The sequence below is a fragment of the Thunnus thynnus genome, chromosome 23 (assembly GCF_963924715.1).
Source record: "Thunnus thynnus chromosome 23, fThuThy2.1, whole genome shotgun sequence".
Classification (NCBI taxonomy): Eukaryota; Metazoa; Chordata; class Actinopteri; order Scombriformes; family Scombridae; genus Thunnus; species Thunnus thynnus.
Window position 1 is genome coordinate 7207990 of NC_089539.1, and position 17950 is coordinate 7225939.

The 17950-nt window shown below is 39.7% G+C and overlaps 1 protein-coding gene across 1 annotated transcript in view; it reads right to left on the reverse strand.

Annotated features, from left to right (window-relative positions):
* ntf3 (neurotrophin 3) overlaps positions 1-16717 on the reverse strand; it is a 40072-nt gene extending 23355 nt beyond the window's left edge. The window contains exon 1 of the mRNA XM_067581843.1: positions 16562-16717. Coding sequence (XP_067437944.1) covers positions 16562-16579 — 18 coding nt within the window. The 5' untranslated portion in view covers positions 16580-16717. The remainder of the gene's footprint in view (positions 1-16561) is intronic.
* Between the last annotated feature and the right edge of the window lie 1233 nt (positions 16718-17950).

A 17950-nucleotide genomic window follows, 5' to 3' on the forward strand; every position in this document is an offset into this window, starting at 1 on the left:
GCAATTCAACATTGGAGCGAAAGGGGTAGATCTTGGTTGTGGTGAGGCTGAGTTGTGGACATGGCATCAGTTATTTCACTGGCAAAGTTTGCAGAGACTCCTGAATCAATTAAAACTAGCATACTACTGCCATGCAGCTTGATGAGGGTCTATGGCAGCTCTGAGATAATAAATATAATAATGAAACTTAATTTATACAGCACTTTTTAAAATAAATTTACAAAGTGCTTTACATGATTGAACCAGGATTAAAACATTTCAGTACTGAGGCAAGTAAAATCAGGCAATTAAAATAATACAAAAATGAAATGGAATAAAATCCCAAACAATAAAGATAAAAAAGAAAAAAAAAGACAACAGTAATAATAAAACAAGTAAGACGTGTTGGAAATAAAATGGTGTGCTAGAATTAATAAAAGGCTTTTTAGAAAAATGTTTTAAAAAGTGATTTAAATGTCACCAATCCTGCAAGCCTCAGATTCTTAGGCAGGGAGTTCCAGAGCTGCGGGCCCTGACTGCAAAAGCCACCTTTAGTCTTGAGCCAGGACTAAGGACTAGCCAGCAGAGGCCTGCCCGAGGATCTGAGTCCTCACTCTGGCTTGTAGGGGACCAGCAATTCAGCAATGTAGCTGGGAGCTGAACCATGGAGTGTTTTAAATGTGATCAGTAAAATCTTAAAATCAATTCTGAAACTTACTGGTAACCATTGAACAGAAGCTAAAACAGGGCTGATGTCCTCTAGTATTTGTTAAAAGCTGAGCAGTCTAATTTTGTACCAGCTGAAGGCATGAAATTGTTTTTTGGCTTAAACCTGAACACAATTACAGTAATCTAACCGAGATGAAATAAAAGCATGGATGACTTTCTTGAGATCAGGCCGAGAGAGAAAAGACAGTGTTGAAAGATGGGAGAGTACCATGCTTGCTGTGGTGTGCCAACTACCATTCACATTTGTCTTTGTTAGCTTAGCTAGCTTAGCCTCACTTGTCTTCTTGTCCATCTTTCTGCCCTCTTTGTGTTTCTTTCTTTCTACACTTCGTCGCCAATGTAATGTTTCTGATGCAGTGTTGCACCAGACGAACGATGACTTACTGAACAGCATGGTTTATTAACCGAGGCTTGTACACGCAGTTATCTCTCTCTCTGCTTGACTATGTATTATGTACCTCCACCAGGTGGCATAGTTTCACTTTGAACACATAATATTCCAGGGAACATCACAAATATTATCTCTCTCTAGATCCTACCTTCCTTGTAGATGCCCCACTCTTTTAAACTTCACATGCGCATTTTGTGAAGCAAGTTTTGTCAAAAAAAATTGTATTCTTCAACCCAAGACAAGAGTGATGTCACTTGGGTAATTTTCTCAGACTTGGGAGAGCTCCTCCAGAACCACAGATGATATTATAAGTCTGAGTACAAGCCCTGTGATTAACACATTGACATGTAAGAATGGTGTCCCTTTAAGACTTTGCCTTGTGTAGAGGAGAAAGTGCAGGAGGAGGTTACCATGTACCACTAAGAGTCCACACTATGCGGGTGTCATCACAACCATATCTGTAAAATTAGTTTCTGTTTATTTTAGCCCTCAAACTTCAAACAGAGAAGACGATCTAATGAGTGAAACCAGTTCCTGAAGTGTTTGGGTGGCAAAGCAAACTCACAGACCCCTGACTGTCAGTGGCATATGTTTGTCCCTCCCTGGTCTATTGGATAAATGAGTGCAGCAGTGTTGACACATGCTTGTTTAGTCCTTGTGTTAAAGAGAGAGAGAAAAATAGAACATGACAGTCTGTATCCTTCTTACACAACAGGCCAGACAGACACAACAGGATTGGCCGCAGTGTTAGATGTCTGTGGTTTGCTCAATGAGAGTAGGAAAAGAATTCCTTATTACTTTGGTGTGGTTTCCATTATTCCACACTTCTGAAGAAGTAACCCTGACTGGGATTGCACATAGATACACTCACGCTGAGTGGAGGTTTGTGCTCTTTCTTCCAGTTGCCCTCTTTTTGAAAATCAATTTTCTGCATTGTTTGCTTTCCTCTCAAGCATCTTATGCACATTTGTTTGTTGAGAGCACTGTAGAGTTTCATACGACCAGTGTTGACTTCATATCACACCATCATTTAAATCCACAACTTCAGTCAACAAAGACCGAACACGAGTTGGTTGACAACTGCACACACTGTAAAAAAAATGTGATCGATGGACTGTCAGCAAAGGTTGTGTGTGTGTGTGTGAGAGAGAGAGAGAGAGAGAAAGAGAGAGAGAGAGAGACAGAGCAGTAATAGGTTATAATAACCAACCCAAATCAGCCACAGAGATCAGGGAAGCTAATCCGGTGTCAAGCCTAATAGAATCACCGACACAGGAATAGACTATAAGGCTCAACAGTGGCTTTGACCTTGCTTCAGTGTGTGTGTATGTGTACGTGTGTGTGTATGATGGTAGTATTTCCTGGATTAATGGTACAGGGGCTATGGCTGGATTACCAACCAACAGGCAAAATGGGCAACTGACCCCAGGCCCTAGAAATCCAGCAGCCCCAAAAAGCTACAGGTGGACTGTGTATATTTGCATTTTAGGTTTCAAGTGTATTGCTGACAACAGGACCTTAACTAGGAGACACTTGGATAGATACCTGTTTGCTATCTAGTTTAACTGAAAATTTGGGGATTATCCACCACCAAAGTGCACTATCAACTTACAAGATAATAGCCTTAAGGTAGGTCCTGCTTTATTAGGGAACGGATGGCCGTTTGTGGGCATGCGCAAACAATCTGATGTCATCATGAGGAGGAAGTAGAGATAACGTTGCAAATGGAGTTTGCTGGGCTTTTGACTTAAAGGCTGCATTTTTACATACCTTCACCTCACATTTTGGAACTTTGATTATGTCTGATGTCTATGTCTATATCCGACAATATATAAATGACAGATAATCATAAAAATCATGTTATGTCCCCTTTTTAGGGCCTGTCAAAATCTGGTTTAAAGAATTTGATTGTTTCAGTTTTCTGCTTATGTTCCATATTTCCAAATATGTCCAATTTCCACAAATCTCAGGCAAGGTATCCTAGCATAGAGAAACATGTAGAATGGACAACATGAGGGGGGTTTAACTGGGGCCCAGAGGCTCATTTTTGCTCTGAGGTCCCATATCAGGTTAATCTGGCAATGTCAGGAGCCTCAGAACCCAGCAAGTATTTAGGTCATACTTATACTGACATGACAACTATCTAACTGTTATCTTTTGATTTCTGTTGTTGTTCCCTTTGAACCTTTGACATCTGTGTATTCTTTTAATTATAAATATAATTCCTGATGCCAAGTCAGAACCCTTAAATTAGATCCATGCGTCTCCTTTTTTTGTAACTTGAAGGAATAATTAATTATGTGACATGGTGGTTGACCTCAAACCACTGTAGATGAGATAGGATCACATAAGTGATTAAAACAATGTGTCACATGCAGCGCACATGATTAACCCTCTACGGTGTGAAAAAAGAATGAACTGCACTTAATTTCTACAAGCATGTCAGCAACAACAACAGTTAATTACCGAACATCCGGAACAAAAGTCAGGATGAATTTATTCACGATAGGATCTGCTCTGCTGTTTTGTTCTCCCAGGCACTATCTGTCATCTGACTGTGATCCTAAAATGAGTTTCTTACTAACTGCATATCCCATGGTTCAGGGAAAGATGGTGGAAGCCCTGCTTGGTCTTGTATGACCTGTACATGGTGGCTGACGTTAAATAGATATTTCTGTATGATGGAATCAGTTTGCTGACTTATTGGCTCACTGGTGTATAGTTTTAAAATTAAATTGAAGAGTTAGGATTACCGGTAGGTTTAGGTTAATTGAAGTTTTGGGTAAGAAAGCCAACACTGTAGATCATCACAATATAGTAACTCAAACATACATGTTAGTTCCACTAGTTGCCTGCACTAAATGTGCTGTCAGGCACAGATTTTCTAGTGTTAGATGTCTGTGCATATGTATGTGTTACATTACTGCCTGAAATTCATCAATGTTTCAAGATGTTTCAGGTTTCCAAAACAAGTGTTTTGTGGTCACAGGTCTTTCAATAAGTCATAACTTTAATGGTAGCACCTACTGTGCTTTCCGTTCATGCCAGAAAAGTACAGTATGTGCTAACATGTTGGGCTGCAACAGAAAAAAAAACATGTGGGCTCACCCACAGTGTTGTATGTGAAATAAACAAAATACATAAAAAAACAACAGTATAGGTCTAAAATTCAGGCTGGCAAAAACTACCTATAGTTACGTTTACGACATCTAGCAGCCGTAGTAATGCACTCTGGCTTTCCAAAACTGTTACAAATCACTGTTAAAAATGATGTTTTATGGTGTGACAATGCTGTGGTTAAGGTCTGGTTAGGTTTAGGCACAAAATCTACATGGTTAGGGTTAGGGAAAGTTCATGCTTTTGGTTAAAATGATCATATGCAGCCTTCATCGTCATGGCAACAGTAAACACCACAATGTGATGGTTTTTTAACTCGTAGTTGTCCAGACTCGCAGTTGGGAACATGACACTCGCGGCTGGAAACAGGAAGCTAACAGTGGTCTCTTGCAGCAAAGTCCTATCTAGCTAACCATCCAACCAACCCACTTCCTCCTAAACAAGGCAAAATCATCTTATCGGGTCACCTTATATTGATGTCCTCTGAACTGCGTCACTTCCCCAGGTCATAATTACTACGGCTGCTAGATGGCGTAAACATAACTATAGGTTGTTTTTGCCTGCCTGAATTTAAGACCTATACTGTCGTCCTCCTTGTGAGGACAGGCTGGAAATACTTAAGATTCAGCCTGATTGCTCAGATTAGACTGTTGTTGTTTTTTGCTCCTGTCTACACATTTTTATCACACAGAAGGTGGCTATCATACCTTTATTCTCTCGATACACATTACCCTTTAAAGACTACCAATATGTTTCTGTTTGTGCTATCCATTATTGCTAAACAATGGATATCTGATTCCTAAATGGAATTCTTTCCATGTGTTTAGCCTTTTGATCTCTGAAGGCAGACAGAGATTCAGAAAGCAGGCAGAGACCAGATTAGGTCTTATTGTGGTTTGGCAAATATATACATCTCTAAAGTTTCTTTGTTTTCCTTTTCAGCATCTCACAACAAAGTTAAGTTGTACATTCAACCACAAATTGCCAAATGTAAACATAGCATCATTTAAAGATATAATAGGTTGCATTCCAAAAAGACAATACTGTAAATACACTACCTGACACTACTCAGTGTGTCAAAACTGATGTTTTTAAGTGTCAAAAACAAAACTCTTGTGAGAAAAAGTAGTCTAAAAAAATGGCTCCAATTTTAAGTTGTTAAAGTTAGAATTTACTGACAATCTTTTGGCATTGCAGCAAAGTTCTTCTCAACCCAAAAATATCAAATTTGCATGTTCTAATCTGACTTTCAGCCTGGGATCAGTTTTTCAAATGTGGCAACACTCTTGTTGGACTGTTTTTTTTCTCACATAAAATGTGTCAAACTTCTCTGTCCAAACCAGCACTTAAGCACTTTCACATCAAAACAAACACATGGGTTGGTTTTTATTATCTGGTCACATCAGGACACTTCATGTTTCCGCTCACTCCAGGATGAATAACTGCAACATAAGAAGTCACATCCATTTTTGTTTCAAACCACAATGCAGGCATTCACATTTGGAGAAAACTGAGGCGGTCATCCAAAAACCAATCAAGTAGCTATTTGTCTCTCTTTTGTTACTCTATCCTCGCTTCTGTGCTGACACTGGTCATCCAAGCTGCCAAAAAAAATATCACATTTAAGTATCTGACTTCCTCACAAGAAGTCATGTTGTCCTAACTGGTATAGAAGGTTGTGGCTGCTTCCAGTGTTACTGTTGTTGCACTACACTCGATGTCACATGCAAGGCAGGCAAACATGAACACAGCCGAAATGAGCTGTCTGCATGCACAAGAACTGGATCATATATTATTTGATATTTAAATATAAAGTTTTTGCAGTCTGAGCATGAATGAACAAATTAAAACTGGGGGCAGATGCAGACAAAAGTCGACACATGACCATATTTAGGTATGAATGCCACGGGCTGAATAGACATACAGTAATATCGTCTATGAATGGAAATGGACTGCATTTATATAGCATCTTTCTAGTCCTTTGACCACTCAAAGCACTTTAAGCTACATGTCAACATTCACACACACACACACTGATGGCACAGCCCTCGGGAGCCAAGGACACTTCAAGACATGAACTGGAACAGCCGGAGACTGAACCGCCGATCTTCCAATTAGTGGACGAGGCAGCTGGATTTACGAGATCACAACATCACGTGAGAATCCATGGCTTCAAGTTATGCGCTTGTGTTGTGGTTCGGACCAATCAGCGTCCTATGAGGATTCTCACGTGATCTTGCGAATCCAGCTGTCTCGCAAGGTAAGACGGTGATAGACAGATGGTTCATCCAATCACCTGCCAAGTACTGTTTGAAAGTACCTGCCATTTTTCAAACATCATCCAAGGACGACTTCTCAGATGGTTCTGTGTAACAAACTATCTGGTGCATTAGGTTAAGAAGTTATCACTTCATGCAAATAACGTAGAGACAAGTAGACAGGTGAGTACAGGCTGTACATCTAAACTGTGGTCCTTGTCAGCATGTGTACACTGGAAATAATTTAAAAGTGAAATATTGGTCAAAGCAGCGGTTGCCAAGTAAAGTAGTGTTTGGAACATTATCTGGCTTTGTTTAATGCAAAGCACCACTAATTTACCCCATTAAGTTGTCTGGGCATGTTAACTGAAACATAACTGCTTATTTTTCCAAACAACACGGCTATGAATTTATATCTTTAGGATCAGGTATGCACAGGAAAGAGTTGTACTACTCAGGCTGTCACGTAGCACTCTTTGACCAGAGTTTGACACTCATGACAAATCACTATTGTTTACAGTGTTCATATAGTTGAATTAATTGAGCTATTTGAATTTCACAGGAAGGCTTCATTTGCATTCACACATTGTTCACAGCTGTGTCGACTGTTCCAGCTTAGCGTGTGTCCTGCAGTGTATTTGTAGTACAAAAGATGATTTTCCTACTGTATAATATCCCTTTTTTCATTTGTGTTTTACGAAGTAATCGCTACTGTTCCCCCATGTGCACTGTGGCAAGAGGTTGTGCTATTCAGTACCAAAACAATGTAATGCATTTTGGTTTTCTTTGTTTTACCAAGCATGAGGTTGTTGTCAGTTCATTACTGAGCTGAGAGATGAAACTAGTTTCTATTTGTGCATTTATCCTCCATCTACCCTGTACTTGTGCTTAAGACAAGTCATGCTTTAATGTTAAACTATACAATCAAAACAGTGTGGTGCAATTCATCTGGTTTATAATGTGCTGCAGAAACAAACAGTTTGTACTTAAACAGAGGAGCTTGTAAAACCACCAAACTAAGAGGAAAGGGGAACACAAGCAAGACTAAAAGTACAAAATGGTGCAACTGCTATGTCAGAACCAGTGAAAGTTAAAAATAATGCATACATATAGGTTTTGTTTTTTATGATTGTTTTGGCTGATCTAATGCTTTGTGGCAAGGCTAGTCTACAGATTAAGTATCCAATCATCTATCAGGATTCCCAACCCTATTGATGGCAATAGGGTTGGGAATACAATATAATAACAGTGCAAAACCTCAAATTACGTTTAATTACAACATTTTTTATGTACATTGGCAACAGTTTTAAATTGTCATTTTCACCAACACCTATAAAAGTAGTAAATGTGAGAAACACCGGGCAAGCACTACGGAGGAAAAGTGTTATGAAAACAATTGGAAGCCAGTATTTTAATGTCTTTTTATGTATTGTGTACATCACTTGGAATTGCCTTGTTGGTGTAAAGGTGCAATACAAAGAAACTTGCCTGTGTTGCGCCAACAATAAGAAGCAAAGGCCATTTGTTCTTTTGAATTTGAATGGAATAAACTGTTCCCATCCACCATCTCCAGACTTTCAAACCAAACTCACAACAACAGCAGACTTATAGCTACCTCAACTGTATGGGAAAACACTTTCAAGAAAAACTTAAAAACTGCAGGAAGGCAATGTGATTTGACATGATCCTTTAGACCTTTGAGGCCATCATTTAATGGTCCTCACTTCTTCAGCCACTTTCAGGTTTTGAAATTTGGCTTCAGGGTGAAGATTAAAGTTGGGATTAGTCTTATGTTAGGGTTAGAGTTTAACTAAATGAGAGGACTAGCAAGGATTGGGTTTGTGTGTGGTGTGAGTGTGTGGTTGAGACACTAGGTAGCAGGTTTCACCCTCAGGCCGTCTGAACATCTGTCAGCTCAAATATCAAAGGTGGCCACTAAACTGACACATCGGTCCACACAGATGTCACCTATATAGGCATCACGTACTATAAAGAGAGAATGAAGATTGCTGCCCCCAAGTATTTGAGCTGTGATCATACAACAGATAGTTTCAGTCCAACCATCTGATTAGGCAGACACGACAGTCCTTCAACAAAAAGCAGGTGTTTCTTTTCTTTTTCATGGAGGTGAAGCGAGAAAAGTGACAGACATCACGTATTGCCACACATACTCTACGCCGTGTCTGAGATAATGATACAATAGCTCAATTATCTTGCTGCAGATCCATCAGAATGTTAACTCCTTTGAGAAAAATGCAGATTAACAAGAAGCCGCTCTGACACTGACAAATTTTAAATGAGTCTGACTCGACTTTGGCTGTAGTTTCTTAGCTATAGTTGGGAGATGATAATCGCCTTAATGGTAGGGATTCCACATTTTAATCAGATATAATCACTGAAATGTTATCCAGTCGTAAATGGGATAAGGATGACCTGTCTACCAAATTCAATAGAAATGTTTTACAATGTTTCACAATGTTTAATAAAAACTTTTTATTTAGACACCCATCTGACAGAGACTATCAGGGGCACATGTAACTTCTTTGGCACAGAGAAATGGCTCAGTAGGTAAATACAGGAGGTATTGATTGGGGTGCAAAAGTACATTTCTCAAGTACTGTACAATTGAGATACACTACATAAAATAAAAAAAATATATTATACATGTTACTTACCTAGATTTATCTGACAGCTTTAGATAAAAATTTTACATTTAAAAAAGCTTAAAAAATACATTGCATTGTTAGAAATTAAACCAGTAGTTTTCAACCTTTTTCTCATGACCACTTAGAAAAAGCAGTGTCGTGCTCTGCCAAAGACACATCTTCCCTCTAAACTGCTCACACGGTTTCAATTAATCAACTGTACGAGGTCCAAATAGGTTAAATTATCCAATATTTAAAATAAGTCAAAAAATTAATACAAATTTGTGTTGCAGAACTTTGTTTTTTCTTCTTAATCATCTCATGACACCTCAAATTTATCTTGTGGCCTTTAGGAGGGAGTCCAACCCCTAGATTGGTAACCACTGGGCTGTATATAAAATAGTTCAAACTAGCTTCACTTTGACCACTTAGAACAGTAAAGTGCTGCTTATGCAGTGATGCATCAGTATAAGCAATTGAATGATGTCATATACAATAATACATTAGTCATTGGGAGCATTTTTCTGCAGAATGTGCACTTTTGATACATTAAGCACATTTTCCAAACCACCTCCACAGGTGAGATATATAAATGCATACATTCTACATTAAGTACACAATTTAACTGCATTGTGTCTTCATTCATAGATTCTGCATGAAAAAAAATTGTATGAGCCAAATGAGGAAATTTGTCAACTAGCTTAGTGTCATGCTTCCCCAGAGTGTACTATCAGCAGACTGGTGGAATTAAATGCTAGTTTTAAATATGATCCATGAGTCGCAGGTAAATGATACAGATCAGACAAGATAGCTAGGTTATAATCTACATTAAAATTGCCAACCAAATCTGTTGAAAAATATAAGTAAATGAAGTATAAATAGGCTTGTGCGGGAATTCATCCCAGTCAACACTATCAGTGATCCACTCTATCAGCTTTAAAGATAGTCCCGTTATTAGGAGGTCACTGAGTCTACTTTTTAATGTGGAAACTGTGATAGTGGAAAGAAAAACAGGATGGGAGAGAGAGTCAGAGATGGAGAATGGGGATGTCAAGAGAGGGTAAAAAATGAGGGGCGTAAAGATCCAGACAGTGAGTGTGAGGGAGATAAAGAAAATCATTGAGACAGAGAGGAAGATTACCAGGTCAAAACGGACAGAGAGAGGCCTGAGCTGTCATATGACTGCACTGCTGGGAAGGCCGAGCCTCACCTTGAAACCACATGATCTCTATCTGCTCTGTCCGTCTCTCGGGATATTGTGGGAAAGACAATAAAAACAGACAAGGTGAGGAACTTGTTTACTTCAGGGTAAGTGTTAAGGTTACAGGTTAAAGGAATGAATTTGCTAAATAAATTTCCTGACATGTATATATGTCTGCGCTGAACTCCTCTGCACTCTGCTGTTTCTGTTCCACAGAGCAGAGAAAGCTGTCTGCGCCTCATCCAAATCCTTAGAGTATGTTTTGCTCTAACTAGCCATAGGAATGTGCAGCATATAAACACTCTGCTAAATGTGTAAACCATCATGGAGCTGGCAGGGCTGTAAAATCATGGCCATATAGGATGAGAGAAACAGCTTGATCTGAGATGAAGAGCAAGGGAAGTGGGAAAATATCCAAACTTTCTCCTAAACACAAGTTCAGCTCACCAATGTTTGTTTCCCCTCTCTCATCCCTTTGGTATGAAGCATCACAAATCTGCAATTTACTCATCACTTCACAGGATATCTTAGTGTTTAGGTTTTAAATTCAGAAGTGTGTGCAGCTTTAAAGGACTTAAGTACCCAGAAATCTTGTAAGGTGATGTCAACACACTCAAATTCGCTAACCTGCTAGAAAAAGGCCTTACAACCCCTTTCGGGTGCTTGACTCCAGTAGTCCTACAAAAACCATATTGACACAAAACCATCAGATAAGTACTTGAGCTCCACTTGAACTTAATTACAAACTCTCAACGTGAAGCAGAAACAACCAGCAAGAAGTGTTTGTTAAGTGTTTTTAGAGTGGTGGAGTGATGAGTGGAAATGGTTGGGACTTCAGGGATGACAAAAGTTACTGCTGGTGCTTCTGAAGGTGACGTGGGTCCAATAGGCTTTTTTCATGGAAGAGATATTGTATGTTGCAGGTGTAGATAGTAAAATGAATGATGGCTGAATTCCATTTAGCTGTGTCAGTTTCAGGGTTCTGGAATTGCGCATGCTGGCACACCGTCATGGAAAGCCAGAGCCATTGTTAATGTTATTAGATACACCTGTGTTTTTCCCACTACGACAAGTCAAAAAGTCTGCTGTATAGAAAGGCCAATTGTACAAAACAGCCGGGGACGCCATATGAGGGAGGAAAGTTAGGATGATGAGGGCCTGTGACTGACAGGGGCCCTAAAAATGATTAAACATTACATTTTTTTTTCAATATTAAATGATTAACATATCATCATTAATAGAATATTTTATTTACAATGTACTAATAAAACAAAGGGTTTCTTTGTCTTTTCCTGTTTTTGGCAAAAAGTAAACATCCAGAGAGTGTTAAACCGCCCCATCCCCCTCTTCTATTTACATGAAATGGTTTGGTCCTGCCCGCAAACCAGGCGCAAAATGGTACTTGCTAGCATTTGTCTCTGCCTCTGCCTGGTGCCAGGCTCAACAGATGCAGCTTCAGGCTCAGCAGCACTGTCTCCCCATCCCTCTACCAATGAACCAGCCCTACTCCCAGCTGAAGGAGGAAGTGAGCAGCATTGTGTTGAATAACATGTCAGTTGGCATAATTGCTGGGGGTCTGTGGGAATTTATTTTTTCATTATTATGAAAAAAAAAAAAAAGATTAAATCCTTTTCAATGATATGAATTCAAACACTGTAATTATTTTCCACATAATGATTATTATATGAGACAAAAACAGCCTATAGTCTGTACTGGATGAGGGACAGTTTGAACCGTTGAGTGACTCAGTCTGTATTAAAGTGACAGCCAATGATATATAATGATATATAAAATAATACCTTCAAGTTATACAGCCAAGATATGTCTATGTTTATTTTAAGTTATTCATTAATGTTAAGAGAATTTTCCATTCAAGAATTTTACCATTAAAATTACATAAAATAGTGAATTCCACTGTGTGCAGAATGTTGCATGTATGTCTGCATAATGTTATATTTTCACAGCTCACTGTCAGTAAATATTGTACAGCAAGTATTGTACTACAAGAGAGTAACAAGTCTGCAAAGGTAGAATTATTTAAAGCTTTGAATGAGTCGACTGGGTTCTGGAGGTGTAGTTACAGCAATTGTGCAGGGTTGGCGTGGTCTGTGGTGGTGCAGCCCAATGTGATATCTTTTCATGGGGCCCAAAATCCCTGGCAGCACCCTTGAAAGCAACTGAGATAGAATACAGAAATTTCACAATCCAAGAGTTGCCCTCACTCTCACACCGTTTTCCTCTTCCAGTGTTTTCAGTGTTTCCAATGAAATGTTTGACTATAATTCTTAAAACTGTAGCTATGATGACTGGATGAGTCTTTAAGCATTCAAATTCAGCATAACTGCCATGTGGTGAGGAAAAAAGTGCCTATATGAATTTGCAGATATGGATGAGTGGTCTGGTTAACAAATTTCAGCTTTTTCACAACTTTTTTAAGATGTCATGGCACAAATAGAGATGATACGTAATGTGTACTTTGCATCCCTTGTCTATAGTCTTTCTGAGTTCTAACAACTAGCGACCACCTTTTGTCAGTACCAGATTAACCTGTTAGGTGCCCTGAGGTAATCTTTGCTATTGGGCCGCCGCATAGTGTACTACCCTGTGCATTCTGTATGTACTCTGTCACCTCCACGTTCCTATTATGTCCTGTGCAACCAGTTCTCCTATGCTGGAAGAACACTTAATTAGTGTTTGTTTGTGGTAATTTGATTAAATAAACACAACTTTATTTAGAAAAATGCACCATGTGGGCACAATATAAACTGAAATAATTACCATATTGGCCTGAATATAAGACAACCCTCCTTTTCCAACACCTGCTTTTAGAAAAGTACCTTTTAATGACACTTTCAGACTGGTCCTGCAAGGAAAGTTGCCTTGAGATACTAACAGTCCTCATCTTTGAAGCCTTAATTTCTCTTGTAAAAGAGAAACAGGAAACACTTCCATTAAGGCAGAATGTAAATCTCACATTTATGTAATTGCCGAATTACCCAAACCAGTTGCTATGCAATAAACTTGGGACTTTTGGGGGCCCCTTGTGGCCTGGGGCCCCGGGGCAGTTGCTGGCTTTGCTCAGCCGGTATTCCAGTCTTGCTTTTTGATTCTTATGTCACTGTTGTCCTAGTCCTCAACTTTGAAATAAATCTTATCCATACAACTGTTATGTTAAGATGTAATTTTCTGCATGTTATTGATAAAATTGGTCAAACAGGCTTAATTCTCCAGCACAAAGACACTTTTGTGACATTCTGCAACAGTTCATGTGAGTAGTCCTCCCTGACTTAACTGTCACGTTGCTTTGTATCTGGTGGTATAATCATTTGGGGAAGATTTAATTGTAAAATTACTAAAATGCGGAAATGTCAGCTGTAAATTGAATTATACATAATAATGCAGCATGAGGAGAGGTGAAGAAATGTGAAACATCACATGGTGAGTGAACAAATTTCCAGAACAGGGAGGTTTAAGGACTGTGGAGCTTCCCCTCTGGAGGCATCATAAACCACAATTGCTGAAACATCTGTGATAAACTGATAACACCAACGATCCACCCAGAAAACCTTTTGCTCCAAGAGTCAGGCTGATACTCTGATCTAGTGCAAACTCATCAATCCATATCATTACAAGAGACCATTTAAACAGTTACATCACATAATTTCATTTGTTCATCTAAACCTCTAACTGATGAAGGAAAGTTTATAAGGCACACTTTCACACAAACCCCAGTTAACCAGTACACACTTTTACACCGGCAGTTTCCAGGTCATTTTCATTAGTATAGTACATGGGACAATACCAAAATAGTCTAGTGTCTGCTACTTCCAAGGTGTACTGTGCACTGTTAACAGAACTCATTTCTGTAAAAAGTGACCCTTTACATCTCAGTCATAACTTCTGACTTTTGTGCTGTCTCTCACTGACACTTCGACAGTAACTCGTTCATATTTTCCTGACGCATTTTCTCAGTCTGTGAATGTAAACCAACAACCTTAGGTGCAAACTGCTTCTTAAACCTCAAGGTTAAGATCAATCAAGTTTATTTCTGTCATTTAAGTCCTGCAACATGCACACAAAGATAAAATAAATTGGGGCAACAAATGAAACAGATACAAGACCAACAGAGTAATTAAGAGTTGGATAAACACTAAAACACCAACAAATTTGAATGCAAAACCAAAAGGAACATTCCATAATAACATTATCATTTAATTAAACCACCTTGGAGTCATTTTGGCCCTTTTTTAATCTTTATCAATTTAATGTTCTTCCCATGATTGCTACCGCTAATCTGTCCACACCTCTCACCCCTCATTTTTCTCCTGCAGTAAAAGTCAAAATGAACGTTGTTAAACTGAGTTGTTGCAGCTGTACTGTACCCAGAGCTCATGTATGCACGCAATAGCCCACACAGGGACGGACTAGGACCAAGAAATGGCCCTGGACTTCTTCACTCTTTCCAGCCCACCACAATCAGCCCGAAGGGGGGAGGTGGGGGGGGGCATCGTCGGGAGCACCGAGTCCAACTATGACCCACAGCTGTGGTAGTAAGCTTATCTCAGAGTGCCTGGAAGGCCATTTTTGACTGAAGTGCCCATAAAGACAGATACAGAATGGGACTAGCTCCTTTCTCGCTTCCTTCGCTGCGTCCTAATTCCTTGTCTGCCTACATGTCAGGAGTGGCTCTGCGTCAAATCCGCCGCTGCAACAGCTGTTCCAGCGGCCTCTGCGCGCACATACGCACGCACACACAGAAGTGGACTCCCACAGCAGCAGAAAAGCATGCACCAAAGGCTCAAGACGCCCACTGATGCGCGCCATTACGCAAAGCTGTCCAGACCACATGTCATATCAAACATACCCAACTGCACCGCAGCACTATTAAGACATTATGCAGAACTGCCTCCATGATGTGTTTTGTTATTGTACTCGACACACGCGCACAGACACGCACGTTCGCACCATGAGTATTTTTGGGTTACTGGACTATTTGGCTCCAAAATTACCACTGTGCCATAGATTTAATCCACACATGCGCACACATTAACGCAAAACACACATTCACCCAAACCCTGCACAGAAAACTTCAGCTACATGACGTGAAGACACCGTGTTGAACTGTTTCCCTCTCCAAATAAGTGGAAAATTCTTTGACTGCCTAGAGATGATTTCATGGTTTTTGATATAATAAAAGAATAATATTGCTCTGAATGTTATTGGAGCACGTTACCATGACACTCCACAAATGACTATTTTGTTGCATTAATCCACACAAACAGAATTTAGAAAGTTCAGAACAGTAGGCAGCGGTGAAGAGGGCCTCTGCGCGCACTGAGGCCCTTCACTCTCTCATGTGCACACACGCACAGGCTATAGTCTATAGGCATGCATATGCAAACAAATATGCACGCATGCACACGGAGTAAGGAAGGCGCAGGGAGGGAAAGAGGGGCGATTCAACGCACAGTCCGCCTTTATGTTGGGAGTCAACTGTGACATATCAGCTTTCACTCCCACTAACAGCAAGCCGAGACACAATTAGCGCGTCGGTAATCCAAAGATACAAGCTGAACCACATCTGAACCGTGCCCGTGCGCACTGGGCCAGTTCTCCAACACGTCGCACGAACAGAGCATGACTCCAGAGTGCATTTGAAAACAGTAAGAGTCTCTAATGTTTGTGTGAGTGAACGAGCTTTAGAAACACCCAAACCTTTTGTCTACCTGTGCACAGAGAAGAAGAGACGGGTAAAAGAAGTGAGTTCGTCCTCTCTGGTTTGCCTCCAGGCAGCGCACCGTGCGTTACGTCTCACATTCTACTCTGTTACCTGCCAAAGCTCCGGCTTAGAGGAAGAAATAAGTCAATGAACTTATCACACTGAACAATCAACTCATCTGTCATGCAAAAAGTAGGCTAAATATTGAATCTGCAGCACTTCAAACCCATTTGGAGGCAACCCTGGTGCCAAATTCAGTTTACCCAAACTTTTTAAAACCTTTATATGCACGTTTAAACGCCAGTAGCCTCAAAGCTACTCAACACGCTAATTAATGCACTTAATGTACAACCTTGTGCGCTTTTAGTAATCTTTTCATGTCTGTTATACACGTTAAACACCCTTGATCACCCTCTGTCACTCTTTTAGTGTCAGATTCCCCAAGAACCAAATAGTTTTTCGGCGATAAACACGCTCCATGGAGCACCAAATAAACAAACAAATAAACAAAGTTGTTCCTACCGTAATAAAGGTAACCATAGCATCGGCGGGTTAGTATCCAACAGAGTCGACATGAAGGTGATTAATTTTTAGACAGAATCCTTTGGCGAAAACTTCCCACTTTCTGAGGGCTGCCGCCTGTCTGTGCGCCACACTGGTTCTGTGTGGAGAGGATCAGGGTGTGCGTAATGCGCTCTCTCTCTCTCTCTCTCTCTCTCTCTCTCTCTCTCTCTCTCTCTCTCTCTCTCTCTCTCTCTCTCGACAACATAATCTACGCCGCTCGTTCTGTTACAGGACAGATGGCTCTTGGCGCATGTTGCTGCAAAGACCTGCATGCATGCTGCCACTGTCTGTCAGCGGAGCAAGCCTGCTGACATGAATTAGGACACCGAATTAAGAGCGCGTGCGTGTATGTCTGTGCACGCGCATGTGTGTGTGTGTGTGTGTGTGTGTGTCTGTGTGTGTGTGTGTGTGTCTAATGCAACCTTTACGTCTTTATGTAGTACCAGCTGACGTTTGGCAGGTTCACCTAGATTGAAACATTTAAGTCATATAGGCCTGATGTCTTTTAAGATTTACAGAATCAAACTAAAAACTACCTGCATATTTAAAAAAGAAAAGAAAAGAAAAAGAAAAAAAAGATAATTAGGAATAATGTGGACAGAACAGCTACAACAATAACCTTAAAGTCCCACTCCACTCAGAAATATATTTTTCTTTTTGTTAGTTCACTGTAATTCTGGAGCTTCACTGTGCAGAATGATGTATGTGCAGTTTTACACTACAATGCTGTGTTCACATTCATCTGCTGAAGGAGTCTCTGTGCTCATCTTAAAACTGAGTTGAAGGCCTTTACTTATCAGCATCATTTGTGACATCACAATTTACACAGTGTGATGTGGAAACTTGAAGCCTTGAGAATGATCTTTTCAGTGAAGTAGGAGACTTCTTGTGTCCAGCAGTGAAACTTTTGAAATTAAAAAATATTTGCATATTCATAGATTTTGGATTTCTCAGTGAGGGAGAAGGAGTAGATTGTGATTCACACTAAATCAAAGCTCCCTTTAATTTTATTTGTGAAGTTTCAGAATTTTAACAAGTTTTAACAAGTTTATTCTTTTTTTTGTAGAAAAACCCTATCAGACACAAATTATATAAAATACTCTGCTTTTAATAATGTCTTAAAACATGTGTGGAGGGGATCTTTAAGTATTTTATACTCATAATAATTACCACAGAGACACAATGTGATCCCTGTAGGAATATTACAGGCATATCATATTAGCAGTTTAAAAAAGGAACATTTATAAACAACATGAAATACATGTAATTTTCCCTTGTATGCTATCATAGCTCTAAATAAAAAAGAAACATCAGCCATCTACTTCTATGTCAGAGCTTTTTAATGCA